General features: G+C 54.5%; 2 protein-coding genes across 11 annotated transcripts in view; one reads left to right on the plus strand and one right to left on the minus strand.

Moving 5' to 3' along the window:
* Positions 1–792: 792 nt before the first annotated feature.
* On the minus strand, positions 793–7,403 carry GID8 (GID complex subunit 8 homolog). 3 transcript variants are annotated; one of them, XM_049650491.1, is made up of 7 exons: positions 7,086–7,403; positions 6,633–6,772; positions 5,676–5,805; positions 3,974–4,104; positions 2,744–2,940; positions 2,242–2,439; positions 793–1,469 (listed from the first exon to the last, which is right to left on the minus strand). In XM_049650491.1, exons 4-7 carry the CDS (start codon positions 4,089–4,091, stop codon positions 1,296–1,298), a joined length of 687 nt encoding a protein of 228 aa, XP_049506448.1. In that variant the 5' UTR covers positions 4,092–4,104; positions 5,676–5,805; positions 6,633–6,772; positions 7,086–7,403; the 3' UTR covers positions 793–1,295. The 3 variants fall into 3 exon arrangements, with proteins under 3 accessions (XP_049506448.1, XP_049506446.1, XP_049506447.1); XM_049650489.1 differs by lacking the exon at positions 5,676–5,805; XM_049650490.1 differs by lacking the exon at positions 5,676–5,805 and having other exon boundaries at positions 6,633–6,824.
* A 25-nt stretch (positions 7,404–7,428) lies between these two features.
* The window catches only part of DIDO1 (death inducer-obliterator 1), a 49,764-nt gene continuing 30,596 nt past the window's right edge, over positions 7,429–26,596 (plus strand). For 2 of the 8 annotated variants that reach the window (XM_049650483.1, XM_049650479.1), the window contains exons 1-3: positions 13,431–13,542; positions 24,559–24,725; positions 25,205–25,317. The gene's annotated coding sequence lies outside the window, so the exon portion shown is untranslated. The other 6 variants (XM_049650486.1, XM_049650480.1, XM_049650481.1 and 3 more) reach the window with 5 other exon arrangements.

The following is a 26,596-nucleotide window of genomic DNA, read 5'->3' on the forward strand; positions in this document are numbered from 1 at the left end:
AAGCACCGGGCACCGAACCCCGCCCCGGATCCGCGCAGGGAGGACGGAGTCCCCGCACCGGGGGGACGTGCAGAGCCACCCGTGGCTAGGAAGCCCTGCGCCCCCGGGGCACGGTCCCCACCACCTCCTCGAGCCTGCGCCCGCGGGGTCGGCCGGCAGCTCTGTTAACGACCGCCCTACAGGACCAGGGCCGAGCTGCACCTGCAGTGAGTCCACACACACGAGTCCGTGTCCCCGGTCACCAGAGCACCCGCGTCCCAGCGACTGCACTGGCGGCAGGACACGTGGGGACTCACACGCACACTGGCCTGCTGCGGGGCAAGCCCCGCCGCCAAGGCAAGTGTGCACTCCTGGGGGGGGGGGGGGTTCTCGCTGTCAAGACCCCACTCCTCGGGGTCCACTCCCCAGGGGCACAAGGGCCCTTAGGCCGCAAGCACTAGATGAGGCCATTGCCATCAGTCACTGTCCCGGCACCGAGACATGAGCTCCGAAAGCAAAAGATTTGAGAGGATTAACACTTTTTGGAGGCCGTTGTGGTCATTCTCGAAATCAAAGAGAAACCTTTATTTTCAACAAAACTGCCTACAAGAGAAGGTCCATCGATCCGCTAAGAAAGAGTCTCTCACCACAACCAGCACCAAAATATAGATTTAAAAAATTAAAAACACACAGCCCCAGCCTCACACACACACACACACACACACACACACACACACACACGCATCTCCCCAGGAGCCATACCACCCAGACCAGAGAGAAACAAACCAAACTCAATACCCTCACACAAAAGAAGTCTTTGAATTAGGATTTACAAATTTATATAGTCTTTCCTATGAAAAAACAAAAAACCAAGGGGTAAGAGAAACCTTCTCCACAAAGGCCTGACGAGTCTTAGCAGATCTGAGAAAACGTATTTTCTGCCTACGAGCTAACAGAAAGCAAAATAATGATCAGTGCTTGTCAGAGGTTTGCGAGGGAGGCCTCCGTTCAACAACGTTCCCGAACTACAGAGTGCTCGGTGGCCAATGCGGCCCGTCCCCGCTGTCAGCGCGCCCACCGCGGTCTGCGCCACACTTCCAAAGACACCGCGTCTCTCACTGCAAGTTTTCCAGCGCTCAGAAGGGCCATTTCTCCCTTTAAAAAAGATGCCAGGTCGGAAAAAAAAAAAAAAAAATCCAGGAAAAGGGAGAAGAAAGAGTTCTCTACTGCGGTAACCTGTCAGTCACAGACAGCTGCTCTGAGTCCGGTCCGGGGTGGGGGTCGGGGGGTGGGGGCGCAGGGGCCACCGGCACAGACTACTTGGGCTCCTCGATCACACCTTTGCTGAGGTCTGTCATTTTGGGATATTTTACTTTCTTCTGGTCCAGCTCATTCTGAGCCCAAAGGAGTAGTTTCAGTAATTTTGCCAGCTTGGGTGTGGACTCACGATTTTCATAATCTAGGACAGCTTGGTTAACTTCACTCCACACCTAGAAAATAAATACGTCGGATAAAAACAACCACACGTGCAGAGTGCCCGCCAGTAGGACCAGTTACAATGTGCATTTACGCTTCTTAAAACCTTCTTACGGGAGAAGACGGTTACTTATTCAAATGAATACGAAGCCCACGACCGGGAGGCCCTCCAGGAGATGTTAAACACACGCTCCTTGTCCAGGAGGAGCTCGCGGCCTGGTCGGTGGGGCTCATACCCGGCCTGGATAGCAGTGACATGCTGTGAGCCAGGCTTGAGGGGACCGGGGAGGAGGAAAGAGCAGGGTGGGGTGACACAAGGTCCACGGGACAAGCCACAGGAGGATCCGCGCGGCGGCGGCCTGGAGAGCGGCCCTCCCTTCTGGCAGGAAAGGGCCACGGGAGTAAAGGGCCGCGTCTGGGGCAGTAATGCACCGTCGTGGGGGCTGGAACCCAGAAGCAGCAGCAAGGAGACAAACAGCTTCACAAGCAAATAGGGGATTTTAAGTAAAACGTGTTTCGGACACCTACTTCTAAGAGTCTCCAAACAAACAAGAAGGAGGTTAAGACGAACGGGAAAAGCTGAGACAGAGAGTCCGAATGCCGTGTGTGACGTCACGGTGCTCAGTTCCCGGCTCACACAGGGAAAGGGGACACCGGACGGGAGAATCAGTGCCGTCGTGACTGGGTGTCACGTGCCCAGACACGGCTTCCGTTCGTTCTACAGCTGTGCCTGTTAGAGTCCCGCCCCGAACACCCACTGAGGGAAGGAGGAGCCGTCGGTCTTACCTTCTGCCTCTGCATCATGTGAAGCAGGTCTCCGAATGGAGACTCCTCGGGGTTATCAAAGGCCAGCAGGGCCAGAGTGCGTTCCATCTCCGTCAGGCACTCCCTGCTCTCCTCGCCCTGCTCTGCCAGCTGGGTCTGCGCGAACTCCAGCGCCGCCTCCGTCTCGCGCTGGCGGATCAGCTCTATGAGGTGCTGTTGCTGGGCCGGCAAAGGCAGACAGGCTTACACACCGCGCCCAGACAGGCACACCCGGTGACGCGCTCTGGTCTCTAGCCAAAGGACGTCTTACGTGACCACTTCTAGCAGCCCTGAATTATGACATTAACGCTCCTGAACAAGAAACAGCTTCTGGAATACACGAGACAACGGCTAACCTAAGCCCCTTCCCCACGAAAACTAAAACAACGTTCTGTTAATGCAAATTAGTCGCACGACTTCTGAAACGAGCACACGTAACCTCATCGAGTGTCCACCAACCAGACGCCTCTCAACTGAAACTCACTTGCAGGTGGAAGTAAAGATACCGGTTTGTGTCCAGGAGCTCCGGATGGAGGCTGTTGATCAGTGCGATAGCCTCCTGGATCTGGCCTTTCAGGATCATCTCACGGATTTTGATCCGCTCGTCAAGTGTTTCCAGATCCACGCTAGGTTCAATCCCAGATTCCATTCGAAACTTCTCTGCTGCTTCCTTAAAGCCCTCTGAAAATGAAAACCATCTTCAGTGCTCAGGAAGCTGGCAAGACACTAACGCAAAGCATTTTTATCCCTAGAAAGCCCATCCACCTCAAACCAATAACGTTACTTCAACGTGACCCGCACCGTCTTAGGGACTTGGCATTTACATCTCTGATTTACTAGCCGTGACCCACACAGAAAGTGAAAACCATGTACGCCACTCCTTCCCATCCCACCCGAGACGCCGTTCACCCCCCAGCCAGGGGCAAGAGTGCACGCCGGGAAGCCCAGTGCACTACGGGCTCCCCCGGGAAGGCTGCGACCCCAGGCAGAGGCTGCCGGCGTGGTTCAGGCACGTCTGCGCACGCCGGCTGCGCCTTCACAGCCTGCAGAGGCCTGACCCTCCTGCCGCCTTGTGAGTGGACAGTTCTCACCAGCGTCTAAGCAGCATGTGTGGCCACCCACCCCCACTACAGGCAGACACTTCCTCAACACCTTCCCAGAGAAGTCTCGGTCAAGACTGATTTGGGGGACGAGGCACTGTGAACAATGGAAAGAGACTCAGACCTTTTTGAAACATCGGTGTTTTCCAATCATGTACAAAATTACCCTCTTCTTTCCCAGCATCAAGGAGGACTATAGTCACAGACCCCTTTTGCTGCTTTCCATCTGCTTCTGCCCTTCCCCCTTTCTCCTCTGAGTTAGGCACACCTTCTAGAAACAGCCCAGTATCATTTCTCAGACTTGCCAAAAGAGATCAATTACTTGGGGTTTAAACGTACTCCAGAACGTTCTTTAGTCACTTGATAAGCTGCAAAAATATTAAAGGTCAAGAAACAGGTTTTTGCTTTAGAGCTCAGATACCTGGCATAACAACCTCACCTCTGGAACAGGTCACCTTTGATACGGCAATTTACAAATTTAGGAAAATTAGCAGTGTGTTTTTATTACACCCAAACACAATTCTACCAAGGAAGTCCAATGTAAAATTCTACGTACACATACAAAAAGGGAGATTTACGTTCAAGAGGTAACACCCTTATGGCCAGCCTGTTACCTGTGACCAGGTAGTTCATGATGAGGCGGTTCATGTCTGCTCGCTGGACGTGCAAGTTATTGAGTTTTTCCATCCACTCGTCTTTCGTGATTTCATCGGGTTTTTCTGCATAACTCATTCTGACTTATTTTCTACAGGAAAACAGTATTTTAAAAATTAGCGAAGATCACGGGAATAAATTACAGAGAACACGCTCAATGGTCCCTCATAGGGCTGTGTAGTAACAGATGACAGCCAGACTTGTGAGCACAGAGAAACCTACAGGGTCATCAGATACCCATGTTGCACACAGAAACGCTGGGTCTCTACTGTACTTCAATTAAAAAAAAAAGATGTTAAGAATTCCGTTAAGAATCGTAATCATTTCAGAGTGAAGCACGGCGACGCAGCGCGAAGGAATAAGGAGATGGTGGAAAGATACTTTATCTGGAAAACAGCAAATTCAAAGCGCCGGGCACCAAATGCAGATATAGGGATCAGAAAGAAGGCTAGCATATTTAGAAGATAGGATTGGTGCGAGGAAGAGCCCAGAGTCTCAGAATGGACAGGTCAAGTCGTGAGGTGGGTCGTACCAAGTAAGGCCTCGCCGGATAAAGGAGGAGTTTAGATCAACCCTCTTCTAAGCATGAAGGGCAACCGCGAGGGACATAAGCTAAATATTCAACGCGATGACACACGTGCCCGAGAGAGAAGCCCACGATGAGACATTCACCAGACCTACCAAAATTAAGAAGTCTGACCATACCAAGTATCCACAAAGACATGGAGCTCCCTCCAGCTCTTTGATGCTGCTGTGAGAGCAGACTGGAAACGCAAACAGACCCGGCATTCCCTGCGGGGCGGACCACACGCGCTCCTCACGGCCCGGGGATTCTATCACTAGACTGAGGTCCTCCACACTCACCACCGCACACCCGACACGGACAAGCCTGCTCACAGAAACGGTTTCAAGATGGCAAAAATCAGGAAGCCACCCACCTGGATGTTCATTCAAAAGCAGCAGGGAACCACAATCCCAGGCCCAAAACCCTTGGGCAGATCCGTTCCAAAAGTTAAAATCTTGCCGACTGTACCCAGAACTACACGGCACGACTTAGCATATGTCACATGACACGCACACTGCAGTCTGGGGTGACACCCCACAATTAAATATGACTTCTTCAGGGAAACGTCTGGGCAGCCACACTGGGTGGAATGGAGATGGAAAAGCTCTCACCGGAGCAGATTTTGCCATCAAATAGGTTAAAAACAAAAAATTTCTGATTGTCAGAGCTATCTGGATTTTAGGATTGCTGAGAAAGGCTTATGATCGCGTAACAGAATTTACTAGAACAATTAAAACATGAACACAGCCACAGGGAGGACTCTCAGAAACCAGTTGGACGAATAAAGCAAGACCCAAGCGTAGCAGACAGTTTTACAAAGAACAAAAACAACACAAATCGCGTGATACATGCTTTAGCAACAAATACAAATTCGGCAAAGCGTTTTCTTGTTTTGAGTAAAGACGTGAAACTCAGGAGGCGGTGACCATGGGAAGGAGGGCAGAGAGGTGCCAGCCCTGGGGGCACCAGTTGGCTCTTAAGACGGCGAGCCCACCACCGTCCTCGTAAGTAATCTATACATCACGGGTACCACTTTACGCCAGACAAGGACATGCTAAATCGCTCCATTAAATTAAAAGATCAAAAAACAAAGGCACCTGGGTGGCTCAGTCGGGTGAGCGTCCAACTCCTGATTTTGGCTCAGGTCATGATCCCAGGATCATGGGATCGAGCCCCAGATTCTGTCTCTTCCTCTGCCCCTCTCCCCTGCTCATACACTCCCAATCTCTAAAATAAAAAAGTAAAATAAAAAAATGTTTTTAAATTAAAGAACAGAGAAAGTGGGGCAGCAAAAGCTGAGCAGGAAAGCCAGCGAGAAGCCATCAAACGAGAGCAGCGGCAGGAGAGTCAGAGACACAGCAGGTGAAGATTCTGTGGGCGCAAGTCAACGGCCGTGCTGCCGGCCTGAATGCAGAGGGATAAAGGACCAGAGCGCTCGAGGCCGGACCGAAGCTTTCAAGCTTGAGACCTTGGAGGACGGGGCCACAAACAAAAAGAAACAGGACAGGTTTGAGGAGTAGAGCAAGTTTGGGCTGACTATCAGACACGCAGATGGAGAAGTCAAGCAGGCACCTGGATTATAGGTCCCCAGCCCAGCGCTGGAAACGTTAATTAGGGAGACAGCCACCCAACAAGGGTACCTATCGAAAGCCACGAGTTGGGCAAAGATCGCCCAGGGAGAGAGCACGGGCACAAGACCAAGTCCTTGGGTGCTAGGAGGGTGCCCACACTCAGCACCAGAGGAGGAAGCCGGCCCGGGAGACAAACCAAGAGATGCCATTCCTCCTACAAATGCCTAAGTCCTGTAGCTCCGGGCAGGTGCGTAATTCCCTCAGGCCACTCTGCTGTTCCCAGACAACAACTCCAGGTAACCTGGGACAAACGAGGCCCCTCTCTCTCCATCCCCGTAGTACCCAAAATCACACCAGTACCACTCCCAGCACGGACAGCGATCTGGGAACAGCAACAACTCCAGAGAAATACTCAACACGCAAACCTCCCAACTCTGAAACCGAGGAACACTTGCTTCCCAAGCAAGCAGTTCGCGTCCTCACCAGCTCAGCTTCTGCTCTGAAGCGGTGGTCATAAAAATCTTTCTCTTTACAGGGACACGAGTGCGGTGCTTCAGGTAATTGCCACTGCTGTAGTTGGCGACCACTTCTGAACCTTGTAGCCTTCGCTCGAAAGGCGCTCCCTTTAAGAATAAACACCGAATTACAGCGCCCGAGCGCTGTGGGGTCAGGACTCTGCTCTGGCCAGGAGAAAAGGGGCCGTTGACAGTGCAAATCCACAAGGCCCCCGTTCTGCCACCTGCTCAGACCTTCGACCCCGTAGGGCCCCCAGCCCGCTCCCGACCCCCGCCCCGGCCCCCTCTGGCCTCTCCCGCCGAGCCCTACCCCGGCCCCCTGCTCGGCCTCCACCCCGCCCCCGCCCAGCCCCACCCCGGCCCGCCGCGCTCCCGCGGGGAAGCTCGGCCCGGCCGCCTGGGTCCGCCGCGGCCATCTTACCGTGCGGATCCCGCCTCCCGCGCAGCGCGGTCTCCACGGCCGCTCGGGGGGGCGGAGGGCGGCCGAGCCGGGAGGGCGGCGAGGCGCCGGGGATGGGTGGCGGAGGCGGGAGCTGCGGCCGAGGCGGGGGCGGGGAACGGGAGGGCAGACGCACGGACGGCCGCCCCTTCAGGCACCTCCCGCGAGATCGCGAGAGCGCAGGCTCGCCAGCCTGTAACCAATCAAGCGCTCCCGCGAGGGGGCGGAGCGCGGCGGCTGCCCGGAAGCGCGAGACTCCAGCTTCCGTCCTTGCGCAGAACTCTTCTCGCGGCGCGCTCGCTCTACGGGTTGGCGCGAGAGTCAAAAGGCGTCGGCCGACTCTGGGCAAGATGGCCGCCGTCGAGGTGTCGTTGCGGGGGAACTTCGCGCAGGGATGGCGACATCTAGACTGAGTCGGAGGCGAAGGTCCCAGCTCCCTTTCCGTCATTTGTGTGAGCTCGGAGGGCAGGGGGCGGGGGGCAGGCGCCAGTGCTCCGCGCCGCCCCGAGGCGGGGGTCCCTCCGCACTCGGCGCCTGCCTTCGCACGGGCCCGGGAGGAGCCGCCCGAGCGCGACCCGGCGGGAGCGCTTCGTTCCGTCGGTTGAGGAGGGCCCCGGGGGTTACCGAGCGCGCTTTCGCTTGCCGCCTGCGGGGGCAAAGGAACCGGGCCCGCCCGGCGGTCCACTGGCCGCGCGAGGTGGGGCCAGGGCTGCGGGCGCGCGTGCAGCGACAGCGACGGCGGCGGGGACACGCGGCGCGCGCGTGTGCTCGTTCTGTGCCTGCTCGCGGGCCGCGTCCGAGCAGGGTCTCCTTTTCCCGCTGTGGGAAAGCAAGGTTAAGAGATCTCTGCGGCTTCGGGAAGGAAATGGAGGGGGCAGCCCCTTGCTCCGTCCCATGAAATCCGACGTCTTCCTGAATTAGAGCTCAGGGTTGGATGGTTTCGTGCGGTTGCTCAAAAGTGAGCTGAAGAGCGCGGGGGTGCTGTCGGACTTCTCGCCGAGAGGAAGTCCCATAGGTTTCACAGGGATGACTGGTTACGGGTAGTTTCCAATCCAGTGTGCTGAGTCTGCAGGTACAAAGTTTTGACACGAATCCGTTCAAATCGCACAGAGAGTACACGTTCGTGAGGACGTCTTTTGCAGCTACTTAAGTCTGCGTACGATTCTAGGTGTCAACTTCACCGTGTGCGAAGGGGTGCGGATTTTTAGAATTCTTTCCAGAGGCACACAAGCAAACACTTGAATGCTAGTGCCCTAGGGAGATAGGATATTCCAGGCCACAGAGGCTTCAGCTGCGCCTTCCGGGGGCCACAGGTTAATGGCCCGTGCCCCCAGCGGCCAACCCGTTACCGAGTCCTGCAAATGTCACCTCCTTATTTCTGTCTAGACGCTGGCTGCTTTTTATTGTCCCCAGCCTCTCTGCTGCTGGGATTGCCCATCCCAGGGGTCCCACCAGTTTTTAATGAAGCACACGCAGCAGGCAGGGTGGTCTCTCCTTGTGCCCGTTCTCTTCACACCTTTCAGAGACCCCCAGGTGCCTGTGCAAAGTGAGCAGGGCCAAAAGCCTCGTGGCCCTCGCTCCTCCTGTCTCTACTGCAGCCGTCCTCCCGTTGGAGCTTCTCCACCGGCTGCTTCTCTTAGCGCTGGGTTCGCAAGCTGGGCCACGTGGACAACACTTCTCCAGGCTGACTCCTCAGAAGGGGACGGCCTTCCCGGAACAAAGCCGAATGTAGCCTGTCTCCTTTAGGCTCACGTCTCACATCCTAAACCATGCGTTTGTCGCATTTAGCACACCATTTTCTGTCGCTGATGCTTGATGATGTGTCCCAGTTCAGCACACGTGTGAACTTTTCAAGAGCTGAAACATGCAGGAGTGGGGGCTCCGTAGCTATTTGTTGAGAATGTTGAAGGAGTGAATGACGAATGACCACTTTAAGTACAAGCAGCCTCGGCAGAAGTGGACGGAGGGAGTGTCATGGGGCAGGGAATGTCCGCAGCCCTCCGTGATCGAGTTCATGGATTGACAGGACAGGAAGACGGAGAAAGGCACTTCTGTAGCCTGGTTGATGAGGTTAACGGTGGGGGCACCAGGTGAGGAAGAGCCATCCTGACAACTCGTGGGCTGGAGGGGGGGGGGGGGGGCGGGGAGATGGTGAGCTCCGTGTCGGCCTTGTCGGGTGTGAGGTGCCTTGACCAGGACCAGGGGGTCAGTAGGCTCTCCGGAAGCCGGGGGGTGGGGAGCTTTAGAAGATGGATGGGCAGTATCGAGTGCAGCAGGGCCGTCCAGCGTGACATTCACCAAAAACTGTTCGCTTGACGGTTGTGGGTGACAGGGCAGCGAGCCCAGTGACATGGCGGGAATGGACAGCGGTAGGTGGCGGTGAGGTGGGAGGTGAGCAGGGTGAAGGGAAGACAGTTGTGGTTTAACACCTCAGAAGCGGCAGATGTGGAGAGCAAGGAGCACGTTAAACTCTAAAGCCACAGGACCTGGCAGCTGAATGGGGGGGGGGGGGGGGCGTGTCAGGGAGAACCCAGGCTTCTGGCTTGTGCTTTTGGGTTTATAGGGTGGGACCGTCACTGAGTCGGGACACCAGGGAAGGGCCTGGTTGGAGGAGAGACTCCCCGGTCATGAGCTCGTTTTGCATGCCTTAGGCTTCGGTGTGCATTTGAGGCATCAAGTGGAGGTGACAGAACTAGTGGGTGGATGGACCCGCTACAGGCCGAGGTAAAGGTCCGCGCAGCCAGGTGTGCGTGAGATCCCCTGTGGAGCGCACGGTTAGGGGCCAGCCGGGGCCACCCTGAAGACACATGCCGCAAGGAGTCCGGGGGAGAGCAGTAGGGAGGTGCACCGCTTTGGCCACCGCCTGGGGCGGTGACCAGGTTGACAGGAAGGAGGTGGGTCTGTGGAAGGGGGAGCCGCCAGAGCTTCCGTGGTTCCCCCAAGCGTGGGTGGAGAGTTTCATTTTATTAGATTAGCAGCTCTTTACAGAGACACGTGAAAAGTTTATTAGTCTTAAAGAGCACGAAAGAGTTTTCAGAAAGGAAAAGTATTTGGGGGAATAAAATACACAGTGCTTCCTCTACTCAAATCCTAGACTGTTCAATAACCAGGACAGCAGCCGTGTTTTACAGGTGTTTTTGTCTTACTCTCAAAACCCAAAAGCATAAAACCATGGCCCTGCTTTGAAGGAGATTTGGCAAAGACAAACCCGGCTCATCAGGATAGTGCGCGGTTGTCGCTGCTGAGTCCCCACAACAACCACGCAGGCAGCCCCGAGAGGTCAGCTCCCGAGCTCCAGCTTTTCCCGGTGCTTTAAGTTTCTTCCCAAAGATATGGAAGATAAGGAAGGATTTTATCATCGTTGAGTGGTGCCGCACGTGCTCGGGTGCCGCGCGCGCATCTCAGCCGAAAGTTCTAAGACCGGCGGAAGCGAGCCTCTCGGCGCGTTTGGTATGGCCCCGCCCTCCCTCCTGGCCCAGGTGTATCTCCCTTCCCAGACTCTGTACCATTAAGTCGGAAAGCATTGCTTCTGAGTTTCTTCGGGTGGGTGAAAGCAAGAGTAGTTATTTCCTGATCCTTTAGCCCCTGCTGAGATCCTAGAGAGCGCGGGCAGCACAGGTGGGGCGGGGGGCCCACGCCCTGCAGCTGCAGACCAGCAGGCACAGGCAGCACGCCTGAGTGACAGTCACTTAATCCACCGGGATTTCCTAGGGAATTCATACAGCATTTCATACGAACTTGTACGCTAAGACTTGGCTGGTGAAGAATTTGATAGACCTGTGTTGGCTTGGGATTCCACCTTTTTTTTAATTAAAAGTAGATAATGCACTCACACGGACACACATAAACGCATACAGCCTGTGTATGTGCGTAGTTATATCTGTATATGCTCTGAGGATTTTTTTTTCTTTTTGTCCAAGCCCAGAGATTTTTTCCAATGGATATCCACGCTTTTCCTTTCTTAGAACGCACTTGGAAATTTTTGGTTTTTGCTTTCGTGACTTTAAAATTCTCTTACATTTATTCTTTAAGGCTTTGCTTTCTGTTGGAACGAGAGGGACTTCTGTCTGACAGACTCCCGAGATGTTTCATTTCTCTGCACAACCATGAAAGGCAACACCCTTGGCCTCCCACCTTCTGTAGACAGATTTGGGAGATGTTATTTCTCCTTGGATTTCTAAATTTTAGAAGCAGTTGGTTCCAATTGCAACTCAAAAATAGTTCTGGTATCGAGCAGGTAATTTATGTGTATTGATTTTGTTGAAGTTCGGAATAAAGCTCTGGGAATCCTTTTGAAATCACGGATGGCTTGGCCTCTGTTACTCGCGTTGGTATTTCCTTCCAGTGCTCTTTCTCACCTTCACTGTTTGAGTTTTGTGGGCCGTGCAAGAGGATGAGTTAATTCCAACAATGTTTCTGCTCTGGACAAATCCAGAAAGCCCCTGTCAGACCTGAGTTCAAACAGTCGCTTTGGCTTTCCAAGTACTTGTTCGTTTTGGAAACAAATCTCATAAATTTCAGCCTGTACATTGTAGCTGCAACTCTCCTGAGGCCCCACAGGCCAGGGGTGATGGCAGGAGACTGGCACCCTACCCTAGGACTTGCTTGTCGGGGTGACCTTCCTCCTCACACTCACCAGCGGGCTCAGACTCAGTAAAGGTCTTGGGCTTGTTCCTCCCCACTTTCTCTGCTACATACTTTGTGTTATGATTAGCCTATGAAGCCCACGGAGTCACAACTGCTTTTCTGTCAAAATCTGTGACAGGCACTACTTTGTCTGGCTTTTTTTATTGCGTGGATTCATTTAGAAACTTAAGAGATGAAAGCAACCAGAAAGGAAATACAGCTCTCATGCCTCACAGATTAAAATACGGATTTCTTCTGAAGTCAACTTTATTTTCCACTGAATCCGCAGGGCGACATCTCAGAGTAACAGGAACCATTGTGAAAGCTAGGAGTAATGAGCATCGTTCTGCACGAATAGAAAACGTTGTATTCCCTCTCATTGGGATCACAAAGCCAGGGCTTTACTATAGCAGAGGAGATAGAATATGTCTACTTGTTCTCTGGCTGAGGATCTCTGGACAAGGGTAGAAGAACTGAGGAGAACACATCTAGACCAGTGCCCTGTCTTGTACCCAGTTCTCTGCCGTGATTGACATACTGTCCTAAACCCTCAACCTGTGCCTTCCGTCCCTGCAAGCACCCACCCGCGTGGCACCTGGGAGTTATTACGATCTCCCTTTGCAGAGAGACATTGCTGCTGGGTTTGTTTCATTTAAGGCTCCTCCACTAAAAGAGGCTGAGCGGGGTTCCCCCATTCCAACTCCTGGCTGGGGAGGCCTCCTGTGGTCTTCCCCATTTACAGACACCCTGCCCAAGATCACACTGCTTGTGCCAGCTGGTTTCGCCTCCCAACCGTCTGCTCTCTAAACTCCCCACTCCACCTATCTGGGGGCAAACTTGAAGACGGTCACGATGGAAGAGTGGAGAGCCCATCCCTGCAGGATTCCATGAAGGTGGTCCTAATGGAATCCCACCAGCAGAAAACACTGCGTTGTATTCCTTGGGAGAAAACCCAGAGTCCGGCTCCGAAACTAGCAGGTCTTGTCATCTTTAGAAATAGATGTTGATTGAAAAGCGCATCTGACCCCAACCCGTGGTTCTCACGCATGGAAGCGTCAGGGATGCGCCTGTGGGGTTCGCTGTGTGCGGCTCTACTGCACACAGGGCACCTTTCCGCCTTTTGACCCGGGCTGAAACCAAAGCCAAGGGGTTCCTGCTTCTAAAGAAGGTGGGAGCAGGGGGGCTGTAGAGACACGTACGTAATGGGGGCAGAGGCCCTCAGCCACGGAGTTCTACCCCCGGGGCCAGTGTTCGGTGTCCATAGCGCCCCGAAGGTGCCGGCGCTTCCCCTCTGCGGTATGTTTGTGGAGCATCCGGGGACTGGCCGGTGCTGGGGTGTCCCTGCTCGGCTCGGAGTGAAGAAGATCCGGATGGAGGGCTGCGCACCTGCCAGACCCCTTTGCCTTTCTGGACCCGGACGCCTCACCGCTCCTTGCCGCCCCTGCGGGCAGATGTGCCCGAGCTGAGCGTGCCGGTGGCGGCGGGGGCCGGCTTGCTGTACAAACTTGAGGGCGCGGCTGCTCCTTTATCCTCGTCCCCGCCTCCTCGCCGCAAAGCCAGCCTGGGGCTCCGCGGCCCGGGGGCCCCGCCGAATGCGGCCGGCGCCTGCGGCCCTCGGACTCGGGGAGCCGCGGCGCAAGGCGCAGGCGCGCACGCGGGGCGGGGCCTCCTCCCTCCGCGCGGGGGCGCTGCTCCGGACGCGGCCGGCCCCTCTAGCCCCGCGCCTCGGTTCCCGGCGCCGACCCCGCCCTCCCGCCCACTCCGCCGAGCTCCGAGGAAATGGCTGCGGGACCCCAGAGGCCTGCGACCCGCGGTGAGTGGCATCCCGGCCGCCGGGCAGACGGGCCGGCCGCCGTGGGGCCGCACTCGGGGGCGGCGGCGGGGCGGGAGCCCGGCCCTCCGACAGCCGCGGCGGCCGCGCCGGCCCTCGCTGCGCTCCCGCCGAGGAGAGAAGATGGCGGCCGCCGCGGGGATGGCGGGAGGGAGGGGAGGAGGGGGCGGCTGAGGGGGGAGAGGGGAGGCGAGGTGCGGGAGAGGGAGCGGAGACGGGGGACAGTGGAGGGGGAGGGCGGCTGGGGGAGAGCGGCGGGGGGCAGGGGGCCCACGGAGAGGGGGTCGCGGGGGGGGGAGGGGGCCCACGGAGCGGGGTCACCTCCCGAGGCCACTCCGAGGCCCCCGCCGCGCGTGGGCGCCTGCCTGGGGCTGGGTCCGCCGGAGGAGGGTGTTTGCTCGGGGGCCTGGTCCCGATTTGAAGGGACCGGAGGGGACGGCAGCGCAGTACTGTCCGTTGACCCAAGTCAGCAGGGCGGGAGGCCCGCTAGTCCGAGGGCAGGGGGCGCCGCTCTTCTCTGGAAGTTCCAAGTCCAGCGGGCGTCCGCGTACGAGTGACTTGTTTGCCCAAAGTGCCGCTGGCTGCAGGGAGTTCTGCTCTCTACCCCGGTTAGCTCGTCCGGACGTCCTTCACGGACGTGAAGTTTCGTTCCGGGATCCTTTCTCGGAGTGTGGGGCACGGTTCCCGGTGTTCACTTCCGTTTAACCGGAGGAGTTTGGTGTCTCCACCTGCTCTCAGGAGAGGTGATGGGACAGGTGCGTGGTCTTTGGTGCTCCAGGAAGCAGAGGAGGCTTTCGGAAAGTCGGTTTCGCTGAAAAAGAGTATTTGTCCCATCATAAAATACTGATTTTTAGTTTCTCGTGTAGTTACTTTGTCGTCTTGGTGTATACTGGCCACGTTTGTGTCCCGTTTTACTCTCCTGGCCAGCTTTCACCTTCCAGGGGAGGCGTGCCCCTGCAGGCGTCCTCTTTCTGTCTCTCCCACCTTTGGCACTCGGGGCCCCATTTGTTTTCTCCTGCTTCCCGCCCTGCTGCTCCGCCCCCGGACAGACAGCCCACTTAGAAGCCCGCTCTGAGGCTGGACGGGTCCCTTCCCCGTGCTTCTGTCCCCTGGAGGCGGGAACGGGCACACAAGCAGTTGTTAAAACGAGTTGTGGCAGGTAAACAGCCCCGAGCGGGGTCCACTGTGAGCGGGCACTCTGCTTCCCCGACACGACAGTGAGGTGCGTTCGCGGAAGATCTTAAAGGCCGCTTTTGCCTCCTGCGCGGTGCTTGTGACACAGTGGGGCCCAGGGCCCGTTTTCCGCTTTGAATCCAGCGCCTCCATCAGTGAGCCTAGAATCGGCGCTGTAGGTCCCAGCAGCGCGAGCTGAGCTTCGTTCGTCCCTTGGCCGTAGAGAATGGTACCTGTGTCATTTGCGGTGAATGAGATCTGAGCGTTCCGTGCCCCTTCTAACCTGCAGGGCACTGAGGTGCAAGGAAGGAACGACCTCCAAGCCCAGACCTCGGAGCCTGTTTCTCAGGGGCCCACCCCAGGCACGCGTTCCGTGGTTCCCCCGGAGCCACACAGGCCCCGGCTGGAGGGTGCTCCCAAGAAGGGTGCTTTAGCCAGGCATCTTAAGGAAGTGGCGTCGGCGACCCGTAGAGTGATGCCTCCGTTTGCTCAGCAAGCATCTGCTGCCTCCTGGGTGCCTCGCAGCCTGGCTGTAGCGGCTCTCACAAAGGCCTCCCCGGCCTCGGAGACCAGTGCAGCGGGGCTCGTGAGGACACGCCAGCCCCTTCGCTGGCCAGCCCTTAGTGGCACCTGTGTGGGTGTGTGTGCACACGCACACGTCCCTGGGACCGGTTCCTTGGGTTCCCGTTAGAAACACAGCACGGGGGGCGCCTGGGTGGCGCAGTTGGTTAAGCGTCCGACTTCAGCCAGGTCACGATCTCGCGGTCCGTGAGTTCGAGCCCCGCGTCAGGCTCTGGGCTGATGGCTCGGAGCCTGGAGCCTGTTTCCGATTCTGTGTCTCCCTCTCTCTCTGCCCCTCCCCTGTTCATGCTCTGTCTCTCTCTGTCCCAAAAAATAAAAAAATAAAAAAAAAAAGAAACACAGCAAGGGCATCTCAGAAGCGTCACCTGGGGAGACCCAGCCCGAGGCCTGCTGTGAAACTTCCGCCAAATGCACGTGCGAGGCCTCTTGTTCTCCTCCTTGCCGGTGTTCTTGGGGGCTTGAGCCATGACTTCAGGAATAGTGCGTATCTTCATTTCTGATTTTCCAGCAGGAACTGTCCCTTGTTAGTATGGGGTTAAATTCAGGTTATTTCGGGCACAGTTCTGTACTGATCAGAGGGAAGGGCACAAATAAAAAGTTGTGTGGTGACAGGTGGCTCCCCTTTCCTGGCTGCTGCTGCCCGTGGTTACCACTGTCTGTCCTGTCCAACAGTGATGCTCACGGCCTGTGTGAGCATCACAGTGGCTCATTGAGGAGAGGTGTCGCGGGGGGCGGGGGGGGGCCTGGAGGTGGGCCGCTCACTCAGTGCCTCTGCTGGGCTTTGCGTGGGGGGCGTGGAGTGGGGACTTCCATTCCCACTTTCTGCTTGCTTTTGGCGGCGGGAGTTTTCAGGTCTTGCTGTCGACACTGTAAGTCCTTCTACTGCCACAGGGTGTCTGACTCTCCAGGAGTCCGTACTCAAGCAGCTCAGGGACTGGTTTCTTTTTTGTTTTGCTACGTGTTTGTGAGGTGTTCAGGGTTCTGATTGTTTTACGTTTCTGTTAGCACAATACGCTTCATCTTCGTACACCTGTCTGATGACACCAGGGGATTTCCATTCGGCTCTTGCGGAGCAAAGATTGAATGTATTTGCGGGTTAAGCCGGCTCACTGTTGTCCTTGGGTCCCTGCAGTGTGGCGCTGCATCTCAGAGAGGCCTGATTCTCACATGCCTGGTGGACTCAGGAAGTCCATTAAGAAGGTTTCTCCGAAATGGAGTTTCTCTTTTGTGTATTTTCTTATTTTTGTGGTGTGGTCCCTTAGAATGGGTGCCTCATGTTATCATCTGTGTAGTTAGTGTCAAACGACTCGTGCTGATTCCATTACAAAGGCTCTGTGGTTAACAGTTTATAAAAGCACACTAATTGGGAAAGAAGGGCCAAATTGACCTCACTTGGTGTGGTGCTCACGGTTCTGGAGAATAGTTTCTCTTGTTTAGACCTCATTTTATTTTTTGAGTACTAATTTTGAGGGTAAGTTGTTACTTGAGATTGAGTAGGTGATTGTATGTATTTAATAAGGATTCTTGTAGCTGTGACTAAAATATGCTTAATCAGTAGGTGGTGATTACCTAGTGTAATATTTCTTTCTTCAGGTGGCAGAGTCAGGTGCTATGGTTTTGTTTCACATACGCTGATACAGACATTTAAATGGCATTTACCACACCTTTATGAGAAAGTAAATGAGATTCCTCCTCCCAAATACAAAGACAGATTTGCTGTGTGTTGAGTTACAAATGCCTAGAAAATTAAGATAATAATTAAAAAAAAAAAAAGGCAAGAACACCAGAAGCCCTTCAGAACCTGCATTACAGCTGTTGCCCAGTTTCTGGACATGGGTGGGTGGGTGGGTGTGGCAGGATGTGTTTATGGGACGTGGCCACCGTGCTCTTCACTCATGTGGGACCCACTCTCCATGGCAGTGGCCATGTGGTTTGTTGTCCTTTAATTGCAGTCTGAAAGAATTCCATTATGTGGACGTTTCTTGATTTTTCTCCCCCTCCCAAAATCAGTGTCTTGATGGTGGAGATGGATTTGTGTCCCTTTGTTTAAAAAAAAAAAAAAAAAAAAAGTGTGGCTGGGAGGGCCCTTATACACGCACCTGCCCTTTGCCAGCTGCCTCAGCTGGGTCCAAGTGAGGCATGTCCCCCTGGACCACGGGAGCAGGAATGTTGCCTGCTCTGTCCCGGTGCCGAGTACGGGAGGGCATCTTGGTGAATATTTATCAAGTAGATTCTCCTAGGGGCCTGCTTTCGCAAACGCTCACCAATACGGACATCATCCTCTTAATAGATGGCCCCTACCGCTTGCTGCTTGCTTCCTGTGTGCGGGCGCTGTCACTTACACGGTGTAGTTTCGCGTATCCTTTTAGGAAATTGGGAGGTCACGGTCGTCCACAGTTCCCAGACGGGCAAGCACAGCCCAAAGGGAAGTGCACATTCTCAGCACGTCGGTACCTGTTAGGTTTGCCCCTGGGGCTGAAGCCCGTGTTCTTGTAATGTGCTGCCGAGCTGCGCCTTGAGCCTCCCGAGCCCAGCCTGCTTGGGAGAAGAACTGCCCCACTTCTACATGGAGGACGGGAGTGCCGACTGCCTCGGTCAGGACTGGAAATGCTGAGCCTGCATACAGAGGGGCCCCCCCCACAAGATGCCCTAGCGCCCCATGGAGACAGCGAGGCTAGGTGGACACTAGCTGTGGATGTTAGACTGTGATCACACAGTCTGCCTCTTCACAGCATGTTTTTTAGTTGTAAGACATCCCGTACCGGCACTACTCACACATAGAGCAGCAACAGTCTGAAGTCGCGTGCGTTGTGTACCGGCTTAACTGTCAGGCTTGGCGCTACGTGAGGCTTTAAAATTTGACAGGGAAGATCCTGTGGTCCTGTAATTTCTTTGTTTAAGCAGGGACCTCTCCCACTTGCCCCCAGTACAAAACTGGACGCTGGCTTTGGCTCATCTCAGAGAGAGAAAAGAAGACTCCAGCTGAAACGTGGTGGCTTCTTGACCTTAGGTCTCCACCGTTAGCCGTCGCCTCTTGGCCAGTTTGTGGCCTGCGGTCCCGACAGCACCACTCACCAGGCAGGTGCTCGGGAGGGAAGTCCTTCGTGTCTTCTCCAAACTCTATTCTCTTTGAGGTCGGGTGGCAGCCTGTGTGTGAGTCAACCATTTCATACCTGGAAAGAAGCGCCTTCCTAGCGTTCACTCGCAAGTGGGACGGAAGGTGTAGATGAGGCGGATACTGAGCGCCGCTGCTGCTCGCCTAGCCTTGCTGACTGGGAAGGACACGGCACCGACTGCTTCTGGCCCGTCAGGAGCAGTCCCGTCAAGTTACCTTAAAGCCTGCTCTTTACGCCTCAGCTCAAGACACGTTTATACGCCTAAATTTACTGAGGGCATCACAGAGTCTTTATTTATGTGTGTCTATTGGTATTTACTGTACTTGGTGCTTAAAAGACATCTAAGTTCATTTTTGAACATACAGCCTCACGCGTGTCAACGTGAATAACGTCGTATGAAAACTATTTTTTTTCTAAGAAACAATGACAGAGGTCATTTGTTTCTTTAACTTCTGGCTTAACTGACAACAGCTGGATCCTTACGTCTGCTTCTGCATGCAGACTCTAGTACATCGCTGTGATTTAGCTTCCAGAAAGCTTTACCGCCCGCTCCCGAGTGGCCAGCGGGAGAGGCATGTGATAGCCTTTGTGGTTGCAGAGATGAGTTGACCTCAGGGACCCCCTGAAGGGCCTGAGGACCACATTTCTTGAGAACTTCTGCTTTAAATAATGATTAGAGATGCTGTGTTGTTAAGAAATAAGAATTTTACAAAATAGTTGTCTTTAAATGCTCACATCTGGGAAAATGGGTTACTTTTAGGAAGTTAGACAACGTCTTTGAATTTTTATTGGCTCAGCCGTGTGCTTGCTTTTCGGGAAGAACGTGGGATAAAGCTGGTTTGTCCTCCCAGTGCACATCTCTCTCCCAAGTAGACCACCTGAAATGAAGTGAGAGGCCCAGAGCGTGGCCTGGGTGCCTGCTGGGTGGGAGGGGCGCTGAGACTTCTTCGGGCCTTAGGTCACGTGGCCTGACTGCCGCGTCTGCGTGGAAGCGGCACTTCACATTGACTGTAAGACGGCCTTTCGCTAGATCCTTAATTCCTGCTGCAGTGAAAATGGGGGTGAGGGTGGCCTGTGTTGGCTGTGGAATGATGCAGGTCTCCTGTGGCATGACCCCAGGAAACGACAATGCCGTGGGGTCCTGCAGCGGTGCCCCCACTCACTGATGCTGGAAGGGAGTGCCAGCCAGCCACAGGTGCAGACGGGGCCTAGACAGACCACTGTGGATATAAAATCAATGGGGTGGCCAGTAGGGTCGGGGTCCTCCCTGGAGGGCCAGGGTTCTTAACTAATAGCTACAAGACCTAGAGACTCTTCAGGGGACACAGCTCCCAAAGCACCTAGCAGGGGTGGCTGGCACTTAGTGAACATCATACTGCCCAGGGAAGTGACTTACGGTGCCTGTCCTCTCTGTGCACACACACGCACATCTCTCCCTCTCTCTGTTGGGGAAGGAAGGAGAGGGGACTCTCCTGTCTGGGAACCCGTCCCAGTGTCATCGTTGGGGATTTAGCAGCAGCCAAGCTTGTCCCGTATGACACTTTTTACTTTTATTTTTTTAATGTTTGTTTTTGAGAGAGAGAACGCGAGCAGGTGAAGGACAGAGAGAGGTGGGGACAAAGGATCTGAGGCAGGCTCTGCGCTGACAGCAGCAAGCCCGACACGGGGCTGGAACTCATGAACCGTGAGATCGTGACCTGAGCGGAAGTTGGACGCTTAACTGATTGAGCCACCCAGGCACCCCCATGACAGATTTTCTAATGAGTGCAAGAACCTGTATTGTTCAGAGGGTCACTAAGAGCCAGGCGGTGGCCTTGTGTTAAGAGCACCAGTCCCCCAGGATGTACGATTCCAATGGTCCCTTGCAGTGTTCGAAAGCATGTTTTTGTTCAGAGAGACCAGAGGGGGGCTGGCTCAGTCTGCTTGGGCTGCTTTAACAAAAGACCGTAGACCAGGGGGCTTATACAAAACACCTCTGCTTCTCACAGATCTGGAGGCCCAAGATCAGGGTGTTAGCTGGCATGGTCAGGTGCTGGTAAGGGGTCTTCAGGGCTGCAGGGGGCAAGAGAGCTGGGGGGGGGGGGAGGGGGCTCTTTTTAAGGGCACTGATCCTATTCATGAGGGTTCTGACCTTATGACCTAAGCACCTCCCATCTGCTAGGAGTGCCATCACCCTAGCACTGGGTTTCAAAATGAATTTTCAGGGTGTGTACAACGCAGACCATGGCCGAAGCCCATTGAAGGTAGTGGCCCGTGGCATTAGGCAGAGAAGAGTGAAAGCCTCGTCTCGTTCTCCTTAACCTTGGCAGATGTAACGTGGCTGCTCTGGCTGCTGACACCCACGTGGAGTTGTCCACCAAGGTCACAAGCCTGTGTTCCGCAACAGAAACTGGGTAGAGGGAAACCTGTGCCCGTTGCATGCCCACAATGACCTGGAAGCCCGGCTGGATGGCAGAGCCTGGCCGGGCCTCAGTCCCCAAGGTGCTTTCAAGCAGCGGCTTTTGCTTTTTGTCTCCACACGTGTGTAATAGCAGCACTAAGAAATTTTAAGCAGGGTCATTTCTAGATGTCTCTTTATATACACATCCGGGCTGTGTTGCGGACACCTTCGTTTCATCAGGATAATTTTTTTATTTTTAATGTTTTTTAATGTTTGTCTTTGAGAAAGCATGAGCGGGGGAGATGCGGGGGGGGGGGGGGGGAGCGGGTGGAGACAGAGGATCCAAAACGGGCTCCACACTGACAGCAGAGAGCCGGATGCCGGGCTCGAACTTACGAACCACGAGACCATGACCTGAGCTGCTCCACCACCTGAGCCACCCAGGCACCCCCCCCCCCCCATCAAGATAGTTTTAATAACGACCGTGGGTTTTGGTAGCAGCAGAACTTCGAATAGGCTGTAAAAGACTTAAATGCAGTTAACGCCGTCGAGTCAGGTTCTGTGTAGATGTTCAGATAAACAAAAACTGGTTTGCTTAGTTTCCTTTGTGGGCCGGGGTCAGAAGGCAGGAGTGGCGTTTGCTGCCGCAGACCCCAGGGTTGGCGAGCGGAGGGAGCGCTGGCAGAGCCCGCTGCTGGTGGCCAGGACGGTGCTCAGACCTGGGTGCTCGCCGGGGGCCGTCGTGTCAGGAAAGAGTCTTTAGTTGGGATCTCTCCTTTTTAGTAGTTGGAGGAACCTAGCACCTTCTCAGCCCTTTATCGTGAGCCACAAAGGGGTGGTTGTGAGGAGGGAAGCCCCTTCATACAAAGCATGAACGTGAGCTTGAGCCTGGCCTGGCAGAATTTTAAATTTTCGGTTAATGAGTCAAAACAGTGAGGCTGTGTTGCAACATTGGCTGTAATTTCTGGCTGGCAGGTTTTTTTCAAAATTGACATCACTTGTTTTGAATATTGTTTCAAGGGTTGGAGGTTTGCCACCAGGTGCGTGGTGGCATGGCAGGCACACGCTTCGTGTGATGTTTTTGAGACGCGGCGCAGGCTGTTTCCTCACAGTTGTCATGCTGTGAAGACAGGAACTGCACTGTGGTTCTCGGCATAGCGTCTTCGGGAAGGCAGTCTCGTAGGTTGGTAGAACCGGAGACCCGTCTGTCCACGGGCGCATCATAGTCCCTTCTGTGAGCGCGCGTCCTAGACGCGGAGCCCTCGCGTTTACCAGGTTGAATGTCCTGCAGCACTGACACCCACGGCTGTTTTGGGTGGATGTTTGTTGTGTTGGGTTTTTTAAAAAAGGAGGGCCACCTGGGTGGCCCAGTCTGTTAACGTCCAACTGCAGCTCAGATCATGATCTCACAGTTCGATTCTCGCAGAGCACGCTTCGGATCCTCGGTCTCCCTTTCTCTCTGCCCCTCCTCCTCCCCCATTCCCCTGCTCTCGCGTGTGCACCTTGTCTCAAAAATAAGCATTTTAAAAAATAAGAAAATTTTTAGGGGCGCCTGGGTTGCTCAGTCAGTTAAGCATCCAACTGCGGCTCAGATCATGATCTCACAGCTCTTGGGTTCCAGCCGGGCGTCAGGGTCTGTGCTGACAGCTCAGAGCCTACTTGGGATTCTCTTTCTCTGCCCCTCGCCTGCTCATGCGCTCGCTCGCCCTCTTTGTCTCTCTCTGTCTCTCAAAAATAAACACTAAAAAAAAAAGTCACAACTGTCAGCCTAACATTTTGAAAAGTTGTTGGAGATTCTGAAGGGGAATTTAGTGGGTTTAGAACAGTTTTGTGGGAGGAAATGCCTGGGCCCTTCTGATACCCAAGTGCAAGACTGTTGCTTTGCACACGTGCAGGGCGTGCAGGGCTCCTCCCGGCGTGGTGCCCGCGTCCCCGGGGCCGGCGGCGAGGCCTGGGGACCTGATGGGACCTCACCACTGCGGTGTCCAGGGCTTCGAACGTCCCCTGCGGTGAAATGGCGAGTCCCCCAGAGGGCCCCCGGCCGCCTCCAGAAGGGCCCTGGCCCCTGAGAGAACCGACCGGCTCCGCATTCAGGGGGCGTTTTCTCAGGTGAAAGATGGGAGTCTCGGGGAAAGCAACTGCCACTATTCGCCACTGGTGATAAAATTTGAGGTTTCAAGTGCAAATGACAGTCTTGAAAAGCCTCTGTCTGCTGGCACGAGCCCTGTGTTCCCCGGTAAGTAAAGCCGTTTGAGGAGCTGGGGACTGGCGTCAAGGCCACCCTGGCTTCTGTGTTGTAGGGAAGCAGGTCCGTGCAGACAGGTGCACTTCCCCCACCCCAGCAGGTGCCTGCGCTCCGCCCTCTTGCAGGGTCCGCCCCCGGGCTGTGGGGGGGGGGGGGAGCTGCCAGTTACAGTAACCGGAAACTTTCTCCATTTGCCTATTGGAAACAGAAGCTCTTTGGGGCCCTCAGCTTTGAAGAGCATGAAGGGGCTCGGAGAGCCGCCGGGAAGCCTTGAGCGGGGAGGACTTACGCCAGGCAGCCAAGGAGGGCACCACGCTGAGATGGAGAACGGTGACTTCCCGCCATGTCGCCATGTCCGGTCTCCGGGTGGCAGGGGCGCCCGCCTTCCCCCCCCCACCCCTCTTGGTGGGGACAGCCATGGCAGCCGGCGGGGCTGCGGGTTCCTGGGCGGCGGACTCTCTCCGTTACACCCATGTCCAAGTTCAACACGGTTTCTCCGCCTTTCACCGGGTGCGATTTTATAGTAGAATTTCTGGGCTGAGGAAATTATCACAAAAGTAATATTGCAAAGATAAATATAAAGTCAAGATAATAGTTTGTTCTGAGAGGCAAAGCGTCTGAAGTGTTGAAGCCTCAATTTGAGATGCGTTTACCACACTTGAGAGATTCGGTGGCCAGGAGGTTGGATTCCGCTCCTCCTCGGAGTGGAGGGGTCACTGTCTCTTTAAAAGGAGGAGCGTCAGAATGTTGGTCTTTGTTCTGGGGTCACTAAGGAAACCACAGTTTACCGGAGGGCTGCTGGAGGTGAGGGTTCAGCTGGCAGGGGGCACCCTGGGGGGGGGGGGAGTGTGAGGTGTGTGAAAAGATCAGCTAGGATTGGCCCGGGAACAGGGGCCTGTTCAGTGTGCGTCTCGCTGGGTGCGGGACAATCCGGGGGAGGGCTGGGTGCGCTGTGCACGCGCACCGCACGTGGACCACGGGAAGTAACTGTAAATAACGGTCTTCAGAGTTTTTTTGGGCCTTTAAAAGGATGGCATGGCTACAGCATTAAGATTTTTTAAGTACTTGTGTTGGTACGCGGTTCGGTGCAGCCTTCTCACGTTCCCTGGTTCTCTCTCTCTGTGGTTTTACGGAGCTGGGTCCGTCTCAGAAGTGAGGTCGTGATTGGAAAGCAGCCCATTTTGCAGCCTCTCTGCACTCTCCCTGCAGCTCGCTCCCGGCCTCCCCGCTGCGCCAGCCAGGACCCGCTCCTGCTCCAGGGCTGGCCTGGTCACCATCCAGAGCGTGGTCACCGTGTCTTCCCTTCGTTAAAAGTCCTTGAGGAACAGGATTGTGTTTTTTCTTTTCTTCTTTTTCTTTTTTTGACTCCCTGGATGGCTTTGTGGGTCACATGGTAACATACAGACAAATCAGATGACTTGGAAAGTTGATGTTTTGTTTTTTTAACGTGGTTTTAGTTCCAATTACTTACACCTATGAATTATTTTTTTATTTTCTTTTAGGAGCTTACTCCATGCGAATAGTCTCGAGATAATCTTCATTGTTACTTGTGAACCTTGACTGACAACAGCAGTGTTTGAGGCCTAGTGGTTTACTTGGACCAGGCGATTCCATCTGCCAGGTGTTTGGACCTCCAGAGAAAGTGTCCAAGCTTTCAGTGTTCCGGCAGGTAAAGTATAAATAGCATTAAATGTCAGCAGCTCCTTTTCGCTTAATAGGTTTCAAGTCGGATGGCATCTTATGCGAAGGAACTGATAGCATGTAACATTCATATTTGCTTGTTCGAAATAGTAAACTTTAGCCCTAAGGTGTTCAGAGAGACATTCGGCCACACGCTGAGAACCGGATGCCCGCACTCCTTTATCTTTACGTTGGCGTTTTATCGGAGCATAGACTTGATGTTGTGTGAGAGTTGCGTTTTGTTGAGGAGAGCTTTTCCTGCACAAAAATCTCAGGTGACCAGAAAAGTGCTGTGGTCCTTGAGGGGACATGTGCTGATGTCACTCACAGTCACTCCCACAAGCTTCCGACTGGCTAGAGTGTGCTGGCCAAGTTCTGGACAGAAAAGCGGGAAGGGACAGCACCTTGTGGGGAGTGAAGAATCAGGTCACGTGTGGTTTTGAATTTTGTATATTTTGTATTTTGAAGGTTGTCATTCCATAGCAGTCCTTCCCCTACACTGGAACATGGCATAGAATCTGAGTCTGCAGTAGCATTTAAATGTGATTGAAGCCTGGGAAGCTTGGAAAAAAATTCTCAAGGTATATGCTGGTTTTTTCCCCCAGATTTTATCATTTGAAGCAAGAGTAGAATTTTCACGAGCATGACCTTTTAGTAATCTACTAGGAAGTTAAGAGCAGAGAATAAATACGCGTAAAGCTGTTGCCCTGGGCTTTATTTTCTCAAGTGTTCAAATTATCTGTTACTTCTTACCTGTGCGACCCTCACCTCCATGAGGTATCCACAGGGCAGGGCAGGGTGGCACTCAGCTCACCTCAGGGTTGGGGTGCGGGCACGAGCACCACACCTGCTCCATGCCCTTCCCTCTAGCGGGGCAGCCGGACGTCTTACATAGCAGCTCAGGGCTCTGAAACCCAGGGTGGAAGCAGCTGGTCCTCGAGCCGGCACGTCGTTCTGTAGCTGTGCTGGGGGGGGGGGGTCCCCGGAAAGCCGGCCCTCCTAAAGCCGGCCCTCCTCTGTTCACGCCCCGTGCCACCTGTGCTGCCCCCACCACCCGTCCTGCGGAGCCCTGTGCTGGGCAGCTGAGGGGATTTGCTGGCTGCGGTTCTCCACTAAACATTGAACGTGTGGCTGTTAAATCTTCTCTAATGAGTCCCCTCAAATCTCCTGTTACCGCCTGTTAGGAATCTTCGGTCAAGATGACTCATTTTGTAGCGCCTGGTGGCACAGTCTGTTAAGTGACCGACTCTCGATCTCAGCGCGGGTCATGATTTCATCGTTCAGGGGATTGAGCCCCACTTTGGGCTCTGTGCTGACAGTGGAGCCTGCTTAGGATTCATTTTCTCCCTCTTCCTCTCCCTCTCTCCTCTCCCCTCCCTCCCTCCCTCCCTCCTTCCCTCCTTCCCTCCTTCCCTCCTTCCCTCCTTCCCTCCCTCCCTCCCTCCCCCCCCCTCCCTCCCCCTCCCCCCCTCTCTCCCCCTTCCCCTGCTCACATGCACTCATGCACGCTCTCTCAGTCAAATAAATTTAGGGGCACCTGGGTGGCTCAGTCAATTGAAGATCTGACTCCTGATTTCAGCTCAGGTCACAATTTCAGTTTGTGGGTTCAAGCCCGGCATCGGGCTCTGTGCTGACAGGGAAAACAAAGCCTGCTTGGGTTTCTCTTTCTCCTCTCTCTGTGCCCATCCCCTGCGTGCACTCTCTCTCTCCCTCTCTCTCAAAAATAAACTTTAAAAAATAACTAAACTTAAAATTTTTTCTTGTTTCCGATTCTGTGTCGCCCTCTCTCTGCCCCTCCCCCGTTCATGCTCTGTCTCTCTCTGTCCCAAAAATAAATAAAAAACGTTGAAAAAAAAAAAA

The sequence above is a fragment of the Panthera uncia genome, assembly GCF_023721935.1.
Source record: "Panthera uncia isolate 11264 chromosome A3 unlocalized genomic scaffold, Puncia_PCG_1.0 HiC_scaffold_11, whole genome shotgun sequence".
In the NCBI taxonomy this organism is placed as follows: Eukaryota; Metazoa; Chordata; class Mammalia; order Carnivora; family Felidae; genus Panthera; species Panthera uncia.